The 21,863-nt window shown below is 59.5% G+C and overlaps 1 protein-coding gene across 2 annotated transcripts; it reads right to left on the reverse strand.

Annotated features, from left to right (window-relative positions):
• Positions 1 to 379: 379 nt before the first annotated feature.
• CLUH (clustered mitochondria homolog) lies at positions 380 to 20,785 on the reverse strand. 2 transcript variants are annotated; one of them, XM_065897346.1, is made up of 26 exons: positions 20,686 to 20,785; positions 13,193 to 13,395; positions 12,187 to 12,358; positions 11,027 to 11,170; positions 10,703 to 10,827; positions 10,470 to 10,624; positions 10,263 to 10,388; positions 9,825 to 9,972; positions 9,558 to 9,650; positions 7,697 to 8,391; positions 6,765 to 6,988; positions 6,555 to 6,656; positions 6,335 to 6,435; positions 4,751 to 4,903; positions 4,599 to 4,661; positions 4,272 to 4,516; positions 3,964 to 4,048; positions 3,691 to 3,844; positions 3,460 to 3,599; positions 2,514 to 2,594; positions 2,308 to 2,433; positions 2,106 to 2,227; positions 1,733 to 1,826; positions 1,513 to 1,647; positions 1,358 to 1,431; positions 380 to 566 (listed from the first exon to the last, which is right to left on the reverse strand). In XM_065897346.1, the coding sequence occupies exons 1-26, from the start codon at positions 20,783 to 20,785 to the stop codon at positions 380 to 382; spliced, it is 4,047 nt and encodes a 1,348-aa protein (XP_065753418.1). The 2 variants fall into 2 exon arrangements, with proteins under 2 accessions (XP_065753418.1, XP_065753417.1); XM_065897345.1 differs by having other exon boundaries at positions 6,555 to 6,659.
• Positions 20,786 to 21,863: the final 1,078 nt, after the last annotated feature.

Raw genomic sequence — 21,863 nt, forward strand, 5'->3', positions numbered from 1 at the left:
TCGGGGCTACGTACAAGTCAGGAAGGGCGGAGCAGGACACTCACGGGCACAGACGCACTCGCGCACACCTGCTTGAGGATGGGGGGCCCGAGGGGGCACCTGTCCGCCAGCTGGGAACTGATGCCCACGCGCTCCATTCACGTGTCTTCAATTAGGCCTCTGCGTCGTATACTCTTCGAACCAGTGCAAGAACATCTTTCAGAGGATCAGGCAGGCCAGGCCAGGGTCCCAGGAGGATGCTGGGGGCAGGGTGGGGTTGGAAGCGTGGAGGAAGAGGACTTGCTGCCTCTCCTGATGTGCAGGGCACGCCCCCTTCTCCTGGAGTCTGGATCGCTGGGTAACGGGGCAGCTGGCCGACTGTCTGTCTGTGTCTCCCTTCCTACCCCTGCAAGCTCAGGGAAGGAGGGTCCTTGGCAGCTGGGGGCTGGGAGGCCACATCCTCTGAGGCCCCTGCTGGCTCTGGCTCAGTAGCCATAGGCTCCTCAGCCTTATCCCTGTTCCCGCTGGCCTCCTGGAGCTGGTGCCGCCGCGCCACCTCAGCTTTCAGATTCTCCAAGTCTTTTTGGCTGAGTAGAAGGACGGGGCGAAGGGTGGGTATCAGAGTGGGCCTGGGCCCTCCGTCACCTTACTGGCTCTGCTTAAACTTAGAACAAGATCAGGCTCTGTGCTCTCTGCAGCGAGACACACGTGTGGAACAAGTGCTTCCCTCCCACAAACAGAAAGGCCCCCGAGCGCTGAAAAAGTACGAACCGCACACACTTGAAAGCCTCCAGTTAAGGCCTGGCTCCCACCCAGCCTTCACGCCCAGTTCAAACCCACTGCACCCCGGCCGCTCCTATAGCCGATTACACCCAAAAAAACCAGGTGTAGAGTGCCACACAGAGCAGATACGCTGTAAATGCCGTAACACTGAGCTGACCAAACCCATGCCGCACACAGGTGGGAGGGAGACGGCGCGAGGGGCTTTCGAAGACGGCACTGTTTGTAAGAGCCGCACAGGGACCCTCAGGGCCTGGCTCTAAGGCACATCGCTACACTGACAGAGCAGGAGTCCAGAGAAGGAATGACACTGCTCTTTACCTACTGACACGAAACGATCGCCAAGATAGATTAAGTGCAGGAGAAAAATACCTATGTGCATGGCTCGCTACAATTTGGCACCTTGGGGAAAAAAAGGGGGAAAACGGTTACAGATCTGTGTTTGCCCACTTATGCAGAGTATTTCTGGAAGGATTCACAAGGAACTCCTTGCCACTGGCTATACTTTTCAATTTTGAGCCATGTCAATGTATCATTTATTTAAAAAAACCAAGAAAAAAAATAAAGGCCAACTTCTACGCGGGGTGGGGCGCCTCACCTGAGAGGAATGAAGAGGATGCCGTTGATGACGTTCAGCTGTTCCAAGACGCTGGCCATGCTGGGGGCTGTGAACTGAGGGGCAGGGAGGATGAGCCACTGCCTGGGCGCCGGGAGGCCGGGGTGCGGCCCACCCAGCCCCGCTCGGGGACCCACCTTGAGGGGCGGGATGTTGGCGCTGGAGCCGTTGCGGTAGATCTCGTTCATGGTGCGCTGCAGGGCCACGGCCTGCTGGGTCAGGCACTTGAGGTACTCGGAGCTCTCCTTGGTCTTCTCGTGGTCCTCGCCCAGCTGCAGGGGGCGGGAAATATCAGTGCTGCCCGCAGCCCCGCCCCTCCCTGCCCCTCCCCGCCCCGCCGTGGCCCACGTGGCCCACCTGCGTCTTGTAGATGGTGTAGCCTTCCTTCTCGTGCTGCAGGGCTGACCGGAACTCGGCTTTACTCTCATAGACCCGGGCGACCAGGTGGTGGCTGCAGACAGGCACGGTGCAGGGGGAGGCAAGGGAGGGACGTGAATGGGCCGGTGGGGACGGATGGGTGGTATGCAGGCTACCCCAGAACCCACTCTGGGAACTTTCCAAGGGGGAAGGCAAGTCCAGAGCTCAGAGAAGAGATGCAAGTTGAGAGACATTTCCTCAGGAGTCAGATGGAGGACAGAGTGCTGGATCCCGTGCCCGCCCTCAATGCAAGCGCCTCCCGGGCACCCTGCGGCCGGGGGCCTTCCTGTCCCCTAACCCGGCACAGCCTCACCTGAGGGCCACCTTGAGGGACTTGGGCCCATGGTACTTGGTGCTGACGGCCAGCGCGTTCTCCAGGAAGCGCAGCGATAGCTCACACTCCATCACTCCGTGCAGCACCAGCCCGATGTTGCTCTGGGGGCAGGCGGGAGGCCCCGGTCAGCTCCCACTCCCCGGGCTCGAGGCCAGTCCCGCTGCCCCTCCCCAGTACTCACGTCCAGCAGGGCCATCTCAGGGTGGTCCTCCCCGAACACGAGCAGTGTGAGGTAGCGGGCGCGGTACAGCAGGCTCAGGGCCGTGGACAGCTGGCTGCTGGCGAAGCAGTACAGGGCCAGGTGCATCTGCGGGGGCAGCGGCGTCAGGCCGGGGCAAGCCACGGGTCCCACCCAGCCTGCAGGCCGTGCCGCCGGTGGCTACTCACATATTCCTGGATGGTGTTGGGGTGCTCGATGCCCATCACTCGCTCGCTCATCAGCACAGCCTTCTGTTGGTTGCTGAGGGCCTGGGGAGGTGGGGGGCTGTCACTCCCGGGTGGTACTGCCCCACACCCAGTCTGCCTGGCCCACGAGCCTCCACAGCAGCTCGGCCTCTTCACCTTCGGCCGCAGTTTCTATTTTTACTTTGCACAAAGGCAGCAGAAGAGCGGTCAAAATCCAGCTGCTGTGACCATGGACGTCGACAGCCCGCTCTGAGGCCGCTTCACATCTTAAAACACTTGTCTTAATCTATGCCAACACATGCATACAAATCTAAAAGTGTGCTAAAAATAAAGTCTTCGTAATAAGAAAAGGCAGACAGGCGAAAGAAAACAAGAGTCCTATGGCTGGGGGCGGGAGTGGGGCATCTACAGTGCACCTAGCTTAGGAAACAGCCTCTCAAGCCCCGGGGCCAACAAGGCAGGTGAACGCCACCAGGCCCCACGAGGGTACAGGCAACAGCACAGACCCCAAGCAGCTTCCCTGGTGCTTACAGGGCTCTAGGTACTGAGTCAGAATTTACCCTTCCCTCATCCCTGTGAAGGGAGGCCCTGCCATCACACCCACTTTGTCCACGGGCATGGCAGCTCTCCCCAGGATACAGCTCTTAAGTGGAGGGAGCTGGGGGGGACAGCGGAGGCAGGCCGCCGTACAGGCAGAACAAGCACCTCCCTGGGTCTCCACCTGCTCCTCCTGGGGGGGCCCAGAGGTCAGCGGCATCCCGGGCCCCTGGGGTGACAGGGGCTCCAGTCCCACCTGCCGGGACTCCTGCTTCCTGCTGCCGTGGTGGTGAGAACGCAGCCCCAGCTCCCCCATGCCCCCCTCCGCCCCGCTGGTGCCAGACCAGGCCCTGGGCCCCTGCTGAAGGCCCAGAGGGTACGCGTGGCCCACCTCAGCGTAGTCGCCCATGATGTAGTGGAGGCGGGCGAGGAGGCGCAGGCAGGCACAGATCTCCACGTGCATGGCTCCGTACACGTTGTTGAACAGGTTCAGGGCCTCGTTGATGAGCTCGCAGCCCTCCTTCAGGAAGCCTGCAGGGCACCCCGGGGGCGGAAGGTCAGGGCCGGCCAGAGGGAAGGCCCCCCCCCGCAACCCTGCCCCACGGCTGCACCTGGCACGCACCCTGCTGTACTTTGGCCTGCCCGCTCTGGAAGAAGTGAAAGGCGTCTGAAGCCTTCGGGTTGACGTGTTTGACCACAGGGAAGATGTTGAGCACGTCCTCCTCCGTGAACGCGGGCTTGTGGCGGCTGTCGAAGCTGTACTCCTTCAGCAGGATCTGGGGACCCAGCCCGGCACCCATAGGCAGCCTCAGCCCGGGCTCAAACGGCCAGCACCGCCCCGCCCAGTTCCCCCCGTGGCCCCGGGAGCCCTGCAAGATGCTCTGAGCCAGCCCACCTGGATTCCGGTTTTCAGGGAGATCTCCCGCAGCAGCGTGATCTTCTGCAGCCCGTAGGTCTCCACAGCCTGGTCCACGGTCTCACTGGGGAGGAGCGGCGGGTGGGCCCAGGCAGCCCAGCACCCCTCTGCCCCCTTCTCCACAGCTGCCCCTCCACCCGAGCCCCCTCCCAGCTCCCCTCCCCACTTCCCCAAGCAAGCAGCCCTCCACAGCTCTGTGCTTTCTCCTCCCCGTTCCACTGCCAGCAACCACGGAGGACCCGGACGCTGCTCGGGAGCCCAGCGCCCCTGCACCCATCATCACGTACCACTCGAGGCTGAAGTCAAAGTAGTTCTTGGCCTCCTGGCAGATGTTCTTCCAAAGCTCCTGGGGGGTCATGACAGCCCAGGCTGTGTTATCCGCTGCCCCTGGCGGCCGGTTTCTCCTCCTCCTGTTCCTCTTCTTGGAGACAAGCTCGTCGGCGGGCAGGTGGGCCACGGGGTTGGGGTAGGAGCTCAGGAAGCAGTTCAGGAAGTGGCTGATGGCAGCCGAGAGCCCCGAGAGCTCGACCCCCTGCAAGGGAGGTTGGACCAGTGTCACCACCCGGGCTCCCCCCAACATCCCCGTGACCCAGGCCGGGGAGGGAGCGCAGTACCTGCAAGTACGTCTTGAAGATGTGCTTGGCAGAGCGGGTGATGAGCTCTCCAATGCCGATCTTCTGCAAGGGTGCAGAGAGGGGAGTCTCGGTCAGGCCCCAGGCCCCCATCCCAGCCCTGCCATCTCGCAGCCGCCCTGGGCACCACTCACGTAGATGTGGTCCAGCTGGTCCCGGGCCGGGCTCCGGAGTACCAGGTCCAGCACCTTGCCCAGGTAGCGCATGTTGATGCCGCGCTGGCGCATCACCTCGGCCAGCGTGGCCCCGTCCATGGGCAGCACCGCGTGGTCTGCGAAGTCCTTCACCTGCGGGCTGCAGCACGTCAGCCCCCCAGCCCAGGGCCTCTGCTTCCTCCCGCCCTGGGTCTTCCCAAGGGAGCTCACGCTCTCCTGAGGCCCTGAGGGAAGGAGGGGACTGAGACCCCAGCTCCCAGTTGGGAAGAGGGAAGGAGACAAAGCGGCAGCAAGGATGTGAGATCTTGTCCCCAGCCTTCTGCACAGGCCACCCTCACCCCTGCGACTGCTGGGCCCACACGGCGGGGAATCAGGGATGAGGGAGCTGCACAGGCTCTCCTGTGACTGCAGAGGAAGAAGCAGGGCCACAGCTTCATCCCGCGGTTGTGCCGCGCCTCGCAGGGGCCTGGGGCAGCCAGCACGGCAGGCTCAGCTCAAAGATCGGGGGACACAGCGATCCCACCACTGGGCATATACCATGAGAAAACCGTAATTCAAAAAGAGTCATGTACCACAATGTTCACTGCAGCTCAATTTACAATCGCCAGGACATGGAAGCAACCTAAGTGTCCATTAACAGATGAATGGATAAAGAAGATGTGGCACATATATACAATGGAATATTACGCAGCCATAAAAAGAAACAAAATTGAGTTATTTGTAGTGAGGTGGATGGACCTAGAGTCTGTCATACAGAGTGAAGTAAGTCAAAAAGAGAAAAACAAATACCGTATGCTAACACATATATATGGAATTGAAACAAAAAATGGTTCGAAGAACCTAGGGGCAGGACAGGAATAAAGACGCAGATGTAGAGAATGGACTTGAGGACACGGGGAGGGGGAAGGGTAAGCTGGGACGAAGTGAGAGAGTGGCATGGACATATATATATACTACCAAATGTAAAACAGATAGCTAGTGGGAAGAAGCCACATAGCACAGGGAGATCAGCTCGGTGCTTTGTGACCACCTAGAGGGGTGGGATAGGGAGTGTGGGAGGGAGGAGATATGGGGATATATGTATACATATAGCTGATTCACTCTGTTATAAAGCAAAAACTAACACACCATTGTAAAGCAATTATACTCCAATAAAGATGTTAAAAAAAAAAAAAATAGATCGGGGGACAGCATGGCACCTAAGCTCAGGGCTGCCTTAGGGGGGAGCAAGCACCATGTACATACACAGGGCCTACGTACAAAGCTTGTGGGGGTGAAGATGCCCCCAGCCCCTCTATCAGCCATCCCATCACACAGGGGCTCAGAGGGCCAGACCCCAGCTGCCAGCCTACAAGGGAGGGCACACAGAGCAGAACCTGATGCCTCCCTTGACCCCTGTGTGTCAGCAGCCCCATGCTGGGGAGAACTCCACCCTGCCTGCCTTGCAGGTCAGCAGGCCTAAGTCACTCCCGCAAAGGTTCCACAAGCTTCCAGAGACGGATGAGGCCCCAGGGCCTGTAACAGCACCCTCTGGGCAGTCCCTCGTCCCACTCCTGCCCTCACCAAGCCGGGGATCTGGCAGGAGAGCAGGAAGGCAGCAGCATCTTTTAGCAGCTGCTTCTGGTCCCGAACTTCCTCCTGGCAAGACTCCGGGAAGCGAACCCCTGGGGGAGGGAGGGCAGAGGCGTGAGCCAGGCAGAAGAGAGGCGGGTGGCCAGAGAGACGGCAGCCCTCAGGTGAGCGAACAGGCCCACCAGCGCTGGGGCCCTAGAGGACCATTCACCTGGCGAGAAGATGTCGGGGTTGAAGCGGACGTCAAAGGCCGTGCTGCTGACGGAGCCCACAGCCTTGCACGCGTTGCGGATCACCTCCCGACTGCGAGGGTCTGCTGTGGAGACACTGCCCATTAGGAGGTAGCCCCACTCCCGCTCCGGTGGGGCAGCAGCCGAGCCTCCCCTGTCCTGGGCTCCCCCAGCAGCCACGGCAGCCCCACCTGTCCCGTCGTCCGAGGCGATGGTCTCTGCCAGCTCCTTCACCTTGGCCAGGCCACTAGCACTGCTGCCCTCCTCCTCGCTTCCCACCTCGGGTGCTGGAGGGTCTTCAGGCTTGGACTCCGAGGATGGGGGGTCGCCGTTTTCCAGTGACGGGGGTGTCTCCATCTTGCTGGCCTTCTGCTGCATCAGCTGTAGGGCTGCCAGCTTCATGAAGAGGAGGTACCTAGAGCACAGTGGATGGGGCAGAGCAGGGAATGCAGGAGGGGTATGTAGAAGCGTGACTGCTCTGGCGGCTTCCTGCTGACTTCGGGGGACCTGAGCCAGGCCCCAGCTCCTGCCCTGCTGGGGCTGAGGGATGTTGGGGCTGGACACCCTGCCGGCCTGGGGACACAACCCGTCCAGTGTGCAAGCATCCACACACGTGTGTGTGTGCCAGGTCACAGCAATAATGGGTATCTTCCCAGACAGGAAGAGGACAGCTGGTGCGTGGGGGGCTCACACGCAACCCAGGGCTCTTGAGAGCGCCAGGAACCCCCCTGGCATTCTGACAGGGAGATTATTCTGGGGCATCTGACGGGCTGACCCCTAAGCACAAAACGGCAGCAGCAGGGACCCCGACCCCGCCCCTCCTCCAGGGCCCTGGCACTGGGAGGTTCAAAGACACCTAAGCGGATTTCCATGTGCTCCTTGAGGGAACAGCCCCGCTTCCGTCAGCTGAAAGCCACTGGTCTAGCCACTTGCTAGTTTCTGACCCACATAAAGTTCCTGGATGTCCGTGCTGGGGAGCCTGATGCCACGGTGGGTGGCGCTGGGGCCGGGATAGCCAGGGCCAGAGCTAGCTCCTCTTCACTTTCCAAAGCCCCCCCCCAATCAAGGATCAGGCCCCAGGACCACCCACCAGAGGATGCAGCCGCTTGCCCTGGCCCCCAACCTGTGCTCCACGAAGGCGTCCACCAGCTCCTGGCGCAGGCAGCAGAGCTTGTGGCGGTGGGCGCGGGGGAAACCGGCGCGGGTGCACTCCTCGGGCAGCACCTCGCCGGGCACGGGCAGGAAGTTGAGGTCGGGGGGGAAGGTGCGCAGCAGGTCAAGGATGTAGTGGCGACCGTCGTTGCCGATGATGCCCTTGCACTCCACGGAGGAGCAGAGCTCCACCTCCTCGTCCCGGTCGTTGAGCACCCGGTGCCTCAGGATCTTGAGGGGCCGGCTCGTGCGTTCCAGCAGCTCCAGGTAACGTGGGTGCGACACCACCGTCTTGCCAAAGTCAATGGAGCCGTAGATGACGCTCTGCTCCTGGTCCCGCTCCAGGATGCCGGGGATGATGGACTGGGCCGTGACACGGTAGCCGCGGTAATCCACCACCACCGTGCCCAGCGTGTACAGCCCCTCCACGTCCACGGCATTGTATGTGCGCACGCCATTCAGGTCATTGGTGGGCGCCACATAGGCCGCCACGTCCCCCCCGAAGTCCTTGTAGTGGTCGCGGACATCAAAGCCCAAGCTGAAGAAGATGTTGTTCCAGATGAACATCTGCATCTTGGTCTCCTCGCTGGGGTTGATGGCCATCACGTTGCCATCGATGACTGCCATGGCGCCCCGCGTGGCTGCCGCTGTGAAGTCGCTGTGTACCTGGGGGCCCGAGGTTGGAGGGTGAGAGAGCCGCGGGGTTCATCCCGCCTGGCCAAGCTCGCCCAGGGCTGGTAGAGGTAAGCAGGACAAAGTTTCCTCACATTTGGAAAAGGGCAAGAAACCCCAGTTTTGGACTTCCCTGGTGGCGCAGTGGTTAAGAATCCGCCTGCCAATGCAAGGGACAAGGGTTCGAGCCCTGGTCTGGGAAAATCCCACATGCCGTGGAGCAACTAAGCCCGCGAGCCACAACTACTGAGCCTGCGCTCTAGAGCCCACGAACCACAACTACTGAAGCCCACGTGCCTAGAGCCCGTGCTCCGCACCAAGAGAAGCCACCACAATGAGAAGCCTGTGCACCGCGACGAAGAGTAGCCCCCGCTCACCACAACCAGAGAAAAGCCCGTGCGCAGCAACGAAGACCCAACGCAGCCACAAATAAAATAAAATAAAATAAATAAATTTATTTTAAAAAAGAAGAAACCCCAGTTTTGAAAAAATGTAACACTTATACTGCAAGAGAGAGCAGAGCTTAGTGATTAAAAGGGAGAGCGAGGACTGGGGTGGGTCTGGGAATCACCAAATACGTGCCAGGTGACTTTGGCTGCATCACCTCTCAGACCTGTTTCCTCATCTATAAAACTGTGACATAAAAGTATCAGCCTTTACAAGGTGTCTGGAAGATTACAGGAGGTAATGCCTACACAGCACCTGGCACAGCCCCTGGCAAAGTGAGCACCCCGGACTTTAGATCTTATCTTCACCATTATCATCTCTAGTAAGATTATGGGAGATTTCAAATAAACTTTTTTCAAAAGCACTGCTTCTTCCTCATCTGTCTCAGGAAAAAAAACACTAAGGATATCTCAGTAGGGCACGTGTGTCCAGCCGAGGGCTCCACGTGGGTGTGCTGGGAGGGAAGCTGTCATGGACCTTGCCACTCAGCCCATCCTGGAGGCGTGTCCCCACCGGTTCCGGCCCACAGACACTAAATCTCAGAGAGGCCAGAAGAAGGAGTTGGGGTCGTCTACCAGGAGACGGAAGGCTGGCAGAACGCCCTGGAAGGTCCCTGACAGCCCACCCCAGCTTCCGTCTTGTTCACAGAAAACGAGCAGGTAGGTGGCAGGAGGGCCTGCGGCCACTGGTCAGGCCTGAGGGGCCACGGGCACCTTGAATATGGCTCTTTCTCGCAGCAGCCGCTCAGGCAGGTTCTTCCGAGGCAGCTCCCGCGTTGTCTGCAGCTCTTCATTCCAGTCCCGGGTCTACAGCAGGACAGGGAGGGAGACACCGGCTCAACCTGAGCCCCCAGCACCTGCTCGGGGCAGTCCCGTCCCCCGCCTCCCCGCAGACGGCCCCCTAAGCACCCAGAACCCAGCCTGGCGCCCACCAGGGGAAGGGAGGGAAGAGCTAAGGGTGGGCCGCCAGGCTGCAGGCACCTGTCCTGGAATATGCTCCTCGTAGCCCAGCCGGGAGGTGTAGGCGTCCTCTGCGCGCACACAGTCCATGGCGTGCTCCGCCTGGGGCGCTGTCCAGCTGTATACCTGGAATGGGGTGGCGATCCTCTCGAACGGGTGGCGCTGGACCCTGTGGCGGGCAGAGGGGAGATGGGGCAGCCCGCTGAGCCCAGAGCCCTGCCCTGGGCCCCTTCTCCAAGGTCCCACTGGCTCTGCCGTCTCCCCACCAAGGCCCTGTCCCTGGAGAGTCTGACGGAAGCACACGGCCGCCTGTTGTAGGGCTGCTAGGCTGACTGCTGCCTAGAAGGGAGCTCTGGGGTGCTGGGGGCACAGCTTAGGGCAGGAGGGCTAGAGTTCAGGCTGTATGGTTCACCCACCCCATGGGACGTGAGATGAGGGACAGATGGGCCAAGGTGCTACCTTTTCTTCTGCAGGGCAGCAAAGTTTTTTTTGAAGGTTGGGCTGATCTGGTTGAGCAGCTCCACCAGGGAATGGCTGAGGAAGCGGGGGCTGGCAGGCTTGGGGTTGAAGTGGTACGCTGTGGACCTGCAGGGAGACGGTGGCCACTGTGCAGGGCACCCCAAGCGGCTGCCCACGGACTCCGAACGGGCTCGCACAAGGACTTACTGGTTCAGGTAAAATCCCCGAGTGGATGCCGTGATGCTGACTTGTCGGTCCTCGGCTGTGATCACAAACAGGTACATGAGGTCCCCGTGCATCTTGCGATTCCCAGGGGGTGGGTTCCAGCCGCTCATGGTGAGCACTTTCAGGCACTGCAGGGGCTGCAGGAATGGCCAAGCATGAGTGGGCCAGGCTTCCTGGTGTGGCAATCCCCTGCCCCAAAAGAGACCTGCTCCCACCTTCCAATCACGGTTCTGGGGCTGCAGAGGACACAACGGCCGCTCCCGGCTCCCTGGAAGCATGTACTCAGGCGGTGTACAGTCGATGGGGTCCATCTCCAAGCCCTTCTTCCGCTTCCCGCTGTCTGAGGGACCCGAGGCTGGTGGTCAGCCCAGGACCACCCAGCGGCCAACTCCCTCCCCGGCTCAGGTGGCCCCGGTCTGTGTGCCTCCAGCCCCGCTTCCCTCCAGGTGGGAAGGCCGAGCCCTTGGCCCCTTCACCAGCCCCTGGCCAACTTGCTCCCGGCCTGTCTGCCCAACCGCCAGCCCCAATGCCTCCCGCACCTCCCAGGTCGCCATCAGTAAAGACACTCAGGAAGGACAAGGAATTGCAGTCAACCCCGTTGAAGGCATCGGATGGGTCCAGGCTCTTGAGCAGGTCTCGAACGTGGCGCACGTGGATGCGGGCCTCTCGCACCGTGTATGGCTCTGTCGGGAGGGGGATGGGCAGGGCGTCACCAGGGCAACAACCCACCCAGCAGAGAGAAGTTGGCCATGGCACTACCAGGAGTGGTCTTGATTTTAGTTTTAGGCTTTCACTTACAAATTCCCTTATGAACACATAAGCTGGAATTCTGCTTTCAACACATACACCTGCCTGCTGGTGGGCAGGGATCCTTGTCTGCAAAGAACCTTATGCCAAAGGGCACAAGAAATGCCTCTGGAAGTGCACACAGAAGCCCCCTGCTCTCTGCCCACGAGTGTCTTGGGTGGGCAGCCCGGCACAGCTGCTAGGTCCCCATGGGCTCAGTCCAGTTCTCCCAGGGCATCCCTGGCTGGGGGTGGCCTGAGGACTTACAGGACCTCAAACTGCAACACTGCTCCCCAACTCATGTTTCATGAAATTTCAATGAGGGCTCTTCTGGGGAAGGACAGAGGTTTCGTCATTAGGTAAGTCTGGGCACAGCTGGGTTACATTTTTCCCACATTTGCTCCTTGGCTGACATGCCTAGAACCGCAGTGCCACCTTTCCCCAGGTAACCTAAGTTCATGTGAGTTTGTTTTTTTTTTTTTTAAACAAACAAACCAGACTCACCGTGCCAGCTGACCGTCCCACACTGGGCCTGACTTCCCTGCTCAAGAGCCGTGAAACCTTACTTTCCTTAAGAGACGGAGCTTTTATCTATAAAATTTGAACGGGCTGATTTCAAGCACCTGCCTGGTACTGTTTGTTTTGTTTAAAATCACGACTCTGATATTCAACCCATGAAGTTGGAGGGTGTGCCTGTGATGGCCTGCGAGGCAGACCTGTGCTCCTGCCTTGTCTTCTCCTGCCTCCACAAGTTCAAGGCTGCCCTGAGCCTCCACACGCTCATCTGTGACACAGTGACACCAAGGTACCAGCGGGAGGGGTGGGGTGGGGGTGAGTGCCGCCTGGCCCCGCCTCCTCATGCCCCCGCCTCCTCATGCCCCCGCTTGACAGGCCGCACAACTTCCGGACAAACCTTCCACCACGCGTAGCACCGAGCCCTCCTGCAGCCCCTCCACACTGCGCAGCTCTGAGAAGTGGTCCAGCATGTTGCCGTCCAGGTGCAGTGAGAAGCAGGTGCGGTGACATGTGTCTTCACGGTCCATGAGCACCTGGTGGATCTCCTGTACCATCTCCTGGGGGGACACCTGCCAGGGAGAAGGCCCTGACCAACCTGGTGAAAACATACCGCTTCCCCAGCCTAAAGCACCTGGGTCCCTAAAGTCAATGCTCCAAATACTGTTTCCCCCTTTTTGGCTTTTATTTTAAATTCCAGGCCCTGCCCATACATACCATGCCCACTTGCACCTGTGTGTGTGTATGTGTGTGCAGGGTATATATGCACATGTGCAGGACAGAGCCTTGCCCTGTTACCCGCAAGCTTAAACTATTCCTGCAGACCAAGAGCAGGCCCTGAGTAGAGCAGCAGGAGGCATAAAAACAAGGAAAAGAAAAGAGTCATCTTGCCTCCTCCCTTGCCCAGCGCCAAGGTCCCCAGGGCAAATGGCTTCCCCCTTCAGGAAGGTGTGCTCTGGGGCTGAAGCCTGTGGCTCCAGAAGACACAAGAGGGCCTCACCTGGTTCCCCAATGAGTAACAGTTTACAAGGCCTCTGGGTTGGCTCTGCTCTTGAAGACCACCCACTACCACTCTCCTCTCAGACAGATGGTAAAACTCCAGCCAGAGAATTGACCTACCTGAGGGTGGGGAGCCCTGGGACCCCAACATTACCCAGCCACTACCATACCGATCCCCAAACAGGGCTGGCAGTCCCAGCTGGGATCTGTCCCCTTGCATTGAAGCAACGGCCTGAACCTGGACTCCCATGTCCACCACGTTAGCTGAGTGACCTTGGAAGGCACAGGACCCTCGGTTTCCTGCCTCAACACGGGGCCAGACCGGGCAAAGGCAAAGCTTGGCTTCGCACCCTCATCCTCCCCAACAGGCGCAGGCCCTGGCCCCCAGTAGCCCTCTATCATCTCACCTGGAGGGAGAAGGGCTCGATCCCAGGAGCCAGGATCTTCACAGAAAAGCCCGTGTCCTGAATGACAATGACTTCCTGTCCAGTGGTCTCCTCTCCCGGCTCAGCCTCATCCAGCCCATTTTCCCGGGGCGGTTCGGCAGCCCCCTCTTCCTTTTTCAGGCTCTCCGGGCAGTCCCCATTCAACAGCATGACTGATGGCAGCTCTGCGGGGGAAAAGAAAGGAGCTGAGTCAGACGGGCCTCGCTGGCGAGGTCTGCCTCACCTACCAGGGTGGACACAGCCCTACAGAATGGCGTCTGCCTGTCCTCCCAAGACTCGGCCCTGCACCAGACTCCGGTCCCACCACATCCCAGGGCACGCCTGCAGGCTACTGCCCGCCCGCTCGCTTGCCTCCACACCCCGGGCCCTCGCTTCCTATCTGCTCCTCAGGCCCCCAGTCTGGCAGCCGTGTGAATAGGCCACCCAGACCACTCTCCCCAGAGCCACCACTGCCACCCTAAGGGCCAAACCTGAGGGTCTGCTCTGGTCTTAGGCAACTAGCTGCTTGGCTCCCCTCCCCCACCGCTCACTTCCTCCTCTTCCCTGATGGACTCTGCTGCTCTTTTTCTTCTCTCTCCAGCTTGACCTCCTCCTGGCAGTCCAGCTGTGGATGTCCCGGGCCCCAGCCTCTCCTCATTCCCACCTCACCCTTGCCGGTGACTGCAAATGCCCTCCCGTCTCCCAGCTCACGTGACCAATCCAGGCCTCGCTCCAGTTTTTCAACATGTGGCCATCCCTTAGGCCTCACCAGACTCATCTTGTCAGCATGGAATTTATCTTCCTCCACAAACCAGCCCCTGCTCTGCGAATGCTTGCCACCCCCATCCCTATCTAGTCACCCAACCTAATCTCCAAACTGGTCACAGGACTGCTGCAGGTCATTTCCCCTATTTCAAGAATTCCACTTGCTGTACACCTGAAATTAACATAACATTGTAAATCAACTGTGCTTCAATTAAAAAAAAATTAGAACACGCACTAGTCCTAATTATGCGTGTATATGTACATTTATATCTATTCCAGTAGAAAGACTAAAAGACTCAATTCAGTGGCTTTCCTTAAATAACAGGATTAAGAGTGATATAATCCTTTCCTTATAAAGTCTGTACTTTCCAGGTGTTTACAATAAGCTTGTATTATTGTATGACACAATTGTTAAACCAGTGTTTATTTTAGGGTATGATTTAGAAAAAAATGTATCAGGAGCGTTTTGAGAAAACCAGGGCATTGAAACTGTAGCGAGCAAATTCTTATACCAGCTTTTGTGAACTGTTCATGTTTTATATCCAAAGTCTACAAGTGATCTTCATTTCCATGGTGTGACCATATCCTTAGATGAGTAGCTAAGTGCGATCCAAAGACAACACTTGTGCTTCTACAAATGAAATTCCGGTAAATATAGATAACTCCTTTTTAAAATAAAGTGCTTTTTAAGTTGTTATTAAAGGTGACCATAGTAAAAAAAATATTTCAATTAATGGTAAATCTGCACAATTAATGGTTAATAGGAATAAGTGAAAATCCATAGAATCAAATAAATATAGCTCTTTTTCCTCTTCCAAAAAAAAAAAAAAAAAAAGGTACCACTCAGAACCTTCTAATACTCTCCACTGCTCTACCGCTCACAGGAACCGAACATCTTAGGCCTGAAGTCCACCTCAGCCCCTGCCAGTTCTCCCCGTCAAGGTGCAGCTACACCAAACTACTCGGAAGCCTAAGAACAAGCCACACATTTTCCCTCCTACCTGCGCTTTTGTTTATGCTGCCCCCCATATACCATTCCATCGGGCAGACTCCTACTCATCCGTCAAGGCCTAGGTGAAATAAACTCTCTTCTCTGAAGCCTGACCAATGACCCCTGGCAGCAGTGTCGTGCTGCACTCAGGGGGCTGTTCACACCAGCAGCTCTACCTTCCTCCTCCTGTCTTGCCCGCACTCAACAGAAAGGCACTGAATTAATGAATTAATTACTGTAAAAGCCCCGCACTTGTGACCAGCAACCGACACACATGTTGTGGGGAGAAGAAGCAGGTGACGAAAGCTCCCATTTCTCCGCAGGCACTAAGGGGAACAGAGGAGAGCCCTTCCTGCCCTGCCCCGCTGGGGGAGAGGTGGATGTCCTCGCAGAAACCCTCCAGCGAAACACAGGCCTGCCTGGAGCCCCACTGGCCCACGGGGCTTTCCAGCCCAGGGCCTGCCTGGCAGCCAGACTGGCCCCTTGCTTATCTGGGAGCTCCAGACAGGTCAGCTCAGCCAGCTCTGCTCTGGACCCCAACCCATGCAGACTCCACCTCCTCTTCCCTCCCCAGCTGTGAGGAGTGGGGACGGGGTGCACCTCCCCAGAGCTGTGTGGGCTCTACCCAGACCTACCAGAAACATGGAGCAGGGGCCTCGGGAAATGTATGAAAGTCCAGATAAGCCTGACACATAAGGGCACACGGGGGCACCGGGAACGGGACGGGACGTGGAGAGAAGCCACTCCCTCTTCCCGCGTCCCCTCAACTGAGTGATAAACAGAACGGCCAGGAGCTCAGATACGGTCCCCTCCTCCTTCCCCCAAATAAGGATGTCTGAGGCCCAGAAGTTCAGTGCCTTGGCCAAGGTCAAGAGCGGACCCTAGATTCCCCCCTGGAGAGCCCCCCTACCACATGGCTGCCCTGCCCTCAGTCCTGGCCCACGGCGGGCCTTCAGTAGCTGTCGCCACCTCCGCTCCCAGCACACCGCTCCTAACCTGAAGGTAAACTCCCAACAACCACAAGGACGCACAAGGACCTCTCCTTCACGTGAGCCCACAGTCCTAGGCGGGGCGACCCCAAGCCCCTGGAAACTGAGCAGCCGGCCCCAAAGGAAGAACCTGGCTGACTCTGTGACACGGCAGACAGGGACAGGAGGGCGGGAGAACGGTGGTGGTTGATCAGTTTTCAAAATGCAGCAAAAGGGGTGACAGCTATGAGGCGGCCTTCCCCCAGCTGAGGCCTTGAGCAAGGCTTTGCTGGCTGACCAGCCCTCAGGATGAGGGGTCCCCTGCCCAATACAGAACAGCAGCTTTGAGGTCTCTGAGACCCCAAAAGTGGGAAACCAGAGACCTGGACCCAGACAGGTGGCCTGTGCTCCCTGAGTCTGGGCCAGGAGGACAGAGAGGAGGGCAAGGATGGCCACAGCTCCCACTCCCACCCTGGCTCAGGGAGCCTGCCCAGAAGGCACCTCTGCTGCAGGCTCCCGGCCCAGGGGGCACCCAATCTCCTATCAGATTTCAAAGGAATGTGGCTGGTTCCCAGGGGCCTCCACTCCCCTAAGGCCAGCCTGCCCTGCCCCTCCTCTCTCCTGCAAAGCACCCTCAAGGTCTCCCTACAGCGGGATCAAGGCCCAGTGGCCTCCCCACCAGAGGCCAGCCACTTGGCTCCCTGTCCCCACAGCCCACCTGGTGTGGTCGGCGGCTGCCCTCGCCCGCGTTCTGGAGTCACAGGACCTCCATGGCAGCGAGTCAGCCAGCTCTCCAGCTCAGGCCCGGCACTGCCTGGGTGCCTCATCCCGGCCTCTGCCTCTACCCTTGCCGCCATGCAGCTGGCCGCCGGCTGGCTTCGGGTTTCAGCAGGGCCAGGCCTGCTGGGCGGCCCTGGGAAGGGCACAGTCCCCCTGCCTCGCATCCTGCTCAAGGTCGGCCAGAAGGACGGCCGTGGGCCCGGAGGCCCTGGTGGCTCCAGGACCCCAGGTGGAGCTGCCACCAGTGCTCAGGCCCACCTCCCTGTACCCCCAAAAAGAGGGTCCCTGCTGGTGAAGCAGTCAGCGGGGCAGGAGGACCCAGCGTCTGGGGTACCTGGGCCCCTCAGGATCGAGGGCCCCTGGCCGGCAGGGGTAGAGCCCAGCAAGGGGGTCCTCTCCTCGGCCCCAACCCCAGTGGGAGTGGGCAGGACCGCTTCAGCCGGCTGCCGGCAACAGCTGGCACAGACTCGGGCCCAGGCCATGAGGTGGCCGCCCCCCTGTCCACCGGCTGCACTGAGCACCCTGCCCACCTCCTGGGTCAAGAGGCTGGCTGGGGCCTCTGGCTCGTGCTGCCCCCTGCAGGTGACCTGACAGCTCTCCCCTTCCTGAGAGTCACTAGCTCTGGTGGGAACCCTAACCCCAGACGCCCAGAGGACAACTGCACCCGTACCCCAGGCCTCCAGCTCCACCAAGAAGCTGGCAGGCTCCGACTTCCCTCCCCAGCAGCCCCTGAGCTGCCAGGAGAAAACCAAGTCTCTCCCCTGGGGAAAACAGAGCTGGCAGCAAGAGACCAAAGGCCGCGCGGCTGTGGAGAAGGAACATGCCCAGCCTTGCCAGGGCGCCTTCCCAGGGCCTCTGACTTGTTGCCAGGGCCCAGGCGGGCCTGCTCCGGCAGCCGTACTAACCAGGGTGGGGGCGGCAGCCAGGCTCCCTCAGGCCTCCTCCAGGCAGCCCTGAAGGGCCAGCACCCAGCAGGCCCACCGCTCCCCGCACCCCCCGCCGAGGGTTCTGGCTCGCGCACACTCCGCGGAGGGCACGAAGGGCCAGGCCCCGGCACAGCCCCTCTTCTTCCGCCGCCCTCCCCAGACACACCCCAGCCCTGTGGAGAAGGGGGGGCAGAGCAGCCTGGCAGTGACCCCTGCGTAACTGCTACAACCACTCCCAACCTGGTTACCACAGAGCCAACGCTCACTCTAGGCCCAGCCCGTGGCAGGTCCCTCCATCAGCTCGACCAGCCCATCTCACTTGAGGAAACTGTGGCTCCAGAAGCTTAGTAACCAAGCTGCCCAAGGTCGCAGAGGCAATAGGCAGCCAAGCCAGGTCAAGAAAACAACCAGGTTTGTCAGACGCCCAAGCCCAGGCCTGAGTGCCAGCCCCCAGGCTGCAGCGCCCACCAGGTAAACCTCTACACCCCTGCTTCCTTACCCCAGGGGGTACCCCTGAGGATCTGGGCTTTAGGGAAGGAGAAAGGCGATCCTCTGCAGAATGGGAAGGGGCTGCCCAAACAGCATGGCATACACCTCCCACCCCCCAAGTCTTCACTGGCCAGACCAGAATGAAGAGATAAAGCACAGCCCTGGCCTGGCCTGGGAGAACGTGGACCCAATGGGCAGCTGAAAGGAGTCAGAAAAGAAACGTAAGCCATCCCAGGTGGCCCCTGTGTGCGTTTCCCAGCCTGGCATGGCCTCACTCAGTAGACTGTACCAGGGCCAGGCCCCGCCCTAGCCAACCTCACAGGGTGAGGCTCCTGCAGGAAGTTAGGCCTCAGAAGGCATATCACCCTATCCCAGGGATCTGGGGCTTCAAGGGAAAGGGGTGGGGGCAGGTAGCCTAAGGAAGATCCCAAGGAGGTAGGCATCTGTTTGCCTCCTTCCCATCCCCACCCAGGCCAGAAGCGGTCTGCAGGGTCTGGGGAGAGTCCAGTGTTCCCTGAGCTGCTCTGCTCAGACCTACCCAAAAGAAGAGCTCTGGGGTCCTGTCCAGGAGCTCCCCTAAGCCCCCAAGTTCCTCTCCTGTCTGCCAGCCCCCTTCCCCTCCGCTTTGGGCCTCAACTCCAAGGAGCCCTCCCCTAGGCAGAAGGAACTCGACACACCACCATAAACTTGAAAAACCTGCTATTCTCTTAACCCCTAAAAGTAGCTTTTTTCCCAACAAGGCAACTGATCCTTGGTCCCCCCATAAAAGGCCTTGATCACCTCCTCAAGGGGACTAGTCCCCCTAAAGGGGACTTCCAGAGCTGGGTTCTGAGGTCAGAAGCCTGGGTGAGGGCCTGTTGGGGGGTCTCCATTAAGGCCTCCTCCTCCTTTGAATAGATTCAGACTGGCTATAATTCAAGCCCTAGCTCTATACAAGCTTCCCAGAGGCTTAGGGAGCCAATGTTCCACCTGCTAGTATGCTTCCAGTTTCCCCAAAATGAACAGCTGTACCCTCCCCTGACCCAGGTTGCCCCAGACAGACCCCCTCAAAGAAATTCTCCAACACTCTCCCCTCTCCTCAGTCCCTATGTTCTCAGCATATGATCCCAGCCAACATGCCTCTCCCAGCTTCCTCTGGGACAGGCCAGGGCAGCCTTGGCAATCTGGCTGTGAGCTGGAAATCCAAATGCTGAATTGCTGTGTGACCTTGGCCAAGTCGCTTCATCTCTTCAGGTCTCTTTGCTGGAGGGGAAATCGACCTCCTCTTATCTAGCCTGCTCCACTGATTCAGAACCTCATCAGGGTGAAGCCTGGCAGGCTGGAGTCATCAGCATTTGTCATGCTGCCCAAACCTTGGCCTTCTCTAGGCAATCAGCAAAGCTGCCACAGTACCTATCCCCCACCATCAGCTAACCTGGCTGTGATCAGTTACAGGGTCAGAGAACCCACCTAACACTGTTCCCGTCCTGACTCACCCAAGCTGGGAAGGGAGATGAAGATGACAAGTCCCTTTTGAGGAGAGTTATGGGGAGTGGGAGGCACGGGGAGTTCTGCACTCCCACCGTCACCCAGGGCAGAGAGGGACACAGCCCAGCCCTGGGACTCTGAGGAAGGTTTGGAGATGACAACCCAAGGGCTGGGAAGGGGCTTCCAACCTCAGGGTTGTAGTCAAAGATGTGATGGAAAAAACAGAGGGAACAGAGGAGGCCCAGGAGAGAGGCAGGCCCCACCTGAGAAAAACTGCAGCCACTCCCAAAGCCAATGCCACACAGCCCGACGGGGGAGAGCTGGGAGCTTGACTCCATGCTGATGACCTTTGCCTTAAAAACAGCAACTCTGGGCTGACCCACTTTTCGCAACAAGGCGGGTTAATGATCAAGTTCTGGCACAAACACCACCTCCTGCCAAGGAGTTTGGCTTTGCCCCCATACACACGCAGACCCCCAGGTCTGCCCTCCAGGCCGACATCTAACAGGACGGAGATCAGACCCTGCAGACCTGGGGTTAAAGCTTTGCCTCTGGGAACGGACCACAGAAACCCCCACACAAAACACACACCCCAACTTGCACTCTTCCCACAGACCAAGCCTGAGAAGTCCCAAGCTGAGTCTAACTCGCAAGCCTGCAGCCCTGTGCACAGGGAATGCTTGGGATCCTGACGCGAAGGGAGTGCTTGACGGAGCAAGTGTCAAGTGACCCCAGTCCGGAGAGTTCCCCATGCCCGAGGGCGTAGGAGGTGGGGCCGCCGCGTCCGTCCGTCTGCGGAGCCGGCACACCCCGAAACTGCATGCGCGTGCACGTCTCCCCGCGATCTGGCACGCGTGTGTTAGCCGCCGCTGCCCGCCCCGGGACCCCACGTGTGAAGCCCGGGCCGCAGGCGGGGGCGACAGTGAAGGTGACCTTCAGGGCGGGGGCGCCCGGTGGAGGGCTCGGCGAGATGCAACCCAGCCAGGCGCGGAGTGAAGGCGGCGGTCCCCGCGCAACCCCGAACCCCCCCGCCCACTCGGCCCGATTCAGCCTCCCGCCCAGCTGCCTCCCGACCCCGGCCCCGCTCACCCGCCGCGCCCGGCCGCCCCTTGCCACCGGCCTGCGAGCTGGGCTCCCGGGCGCTGTCCGCCGGGGCGGCCGCCGGCAACTCGTCTGTTTTGATGACCATGGCGGCGGGAGCGGGCGTCCGCCTCGGCTGTCCGCGCCGCCCGCCGCGCCACTAACCCAAGTGCCCTGCGCGCCGCTGCAGCTGCGGGAAGGACAGAGTCACCGGCCCACGTGGTGCGCGCTATGGCCTTTGACCCCACCGCCGCTCCCTTGCCCCGCCCTCGCGCCCGGCCCGGCCCACGAAGGCCGGCGAGGGACAAAATACGCCACGCCTCGTTCGCTGTGTACGAACGTGGTGACTTTCTTGAACGCCTTAAAGGGAACGTACCCTGGCTCTGGCTAGAGAAAGGTTTCGGGCCCCCTCGAGGGGCGGGGCTACGGAGAGGAGTCCTTGCGGTTCGTTGCCCGTCGGGCGGGCACCTTGACCTTGCGGGGAGACTCGTCTGGACTACTATTGCTTACAGTCCCCTCCCCCTATGGCTTCCTATTGCAGATCTGCCAAATGACCACGCGGTGTCTAATCTGAGGTGTTAATATGACCCTCAGCGCCGTGCTCACCGAGCTTGCCGTCCCCGAAGGGGTGGAGCGGGTGTGCGTCTGGCTTCTTGAGGAGGAGGTGGAGGATAGCCTAGGGCATGGTCACAAGAGGCAGGGGTGGCGGGTGGCTAATAGGGATGAAGTGCCAGAGATGAGCCCACCAAACTTTGTCCTGAGCCACAACGGGCTCCCCTCTGCCAGCGGCCTCGACACCCCCCACCAGATGAGTCCTCACATCCGCCCTGGCACATTATCCCCATTTTTGAGTGGAGGAAGCCAAGCTCAAGGTCACACAGAGAGCAAGACTTTAGCTAGAACAGGCTAAATCCACAGCCTGGACACTTTACAGTAGTTCACGTTTTCAGATGTTTGGGGCCTGGTGGGGACTGAGAAGTGAAGTCAGAGAATGCTGCCCAGATGACATTTTACCAGGTCTTGCCAGTGAGCTGAAGTTCTCCAAGCCGAGAGGGTGAGACGGTTTCCTTGCACAGGCCCAGGAAGCCATTGGGAAGCACTTAAGGCATATTCCAGGAACTAATAGAAATTGGGAAGCTGAAGCTGCAGAGGTTGGCTGGGGTGGGCCTAGTGCCTCATAAAAATTG

The sequence above is a fragment of the Phocoena phocoena genome, chromosome 19 (genome assembly GCF_963924675.1).
Source record: "Phocoena phocoena chromosome 19, mPhoPho1.1, whole genome shotgun sequence".
Classification (NCBI taxonomy): Eukaryota; Metazoa; Chordata; class Mammalia; order Artiodactyla; family Phocoenidae; genus Phocoena; species Phocoena phocoena.

Coding starts and splice junctions, on each gene's coding strand:
- CLUH (XM_065897345.1), bottom strand. CDS start 20,785: ATGGTCATCAAAACAGACGAGTTGCCGGCGGCCGCCCCGGCGGACAGC. Junction 13,396..20,685: donor GGGGCGGCCGGGCGCGGCGG/GTGAGCGGGGCC, acceptor TTTCCCCCGCAG/AGCTGCCATCAGTCATGCTG. Junction 4,049..4,271: donor TTTGACTTCAGCCTCGAGTG/GTACGTGATGAT, acceptor GCTCCTCCCCAG/TGAGACCGTGGACCAGGCTG.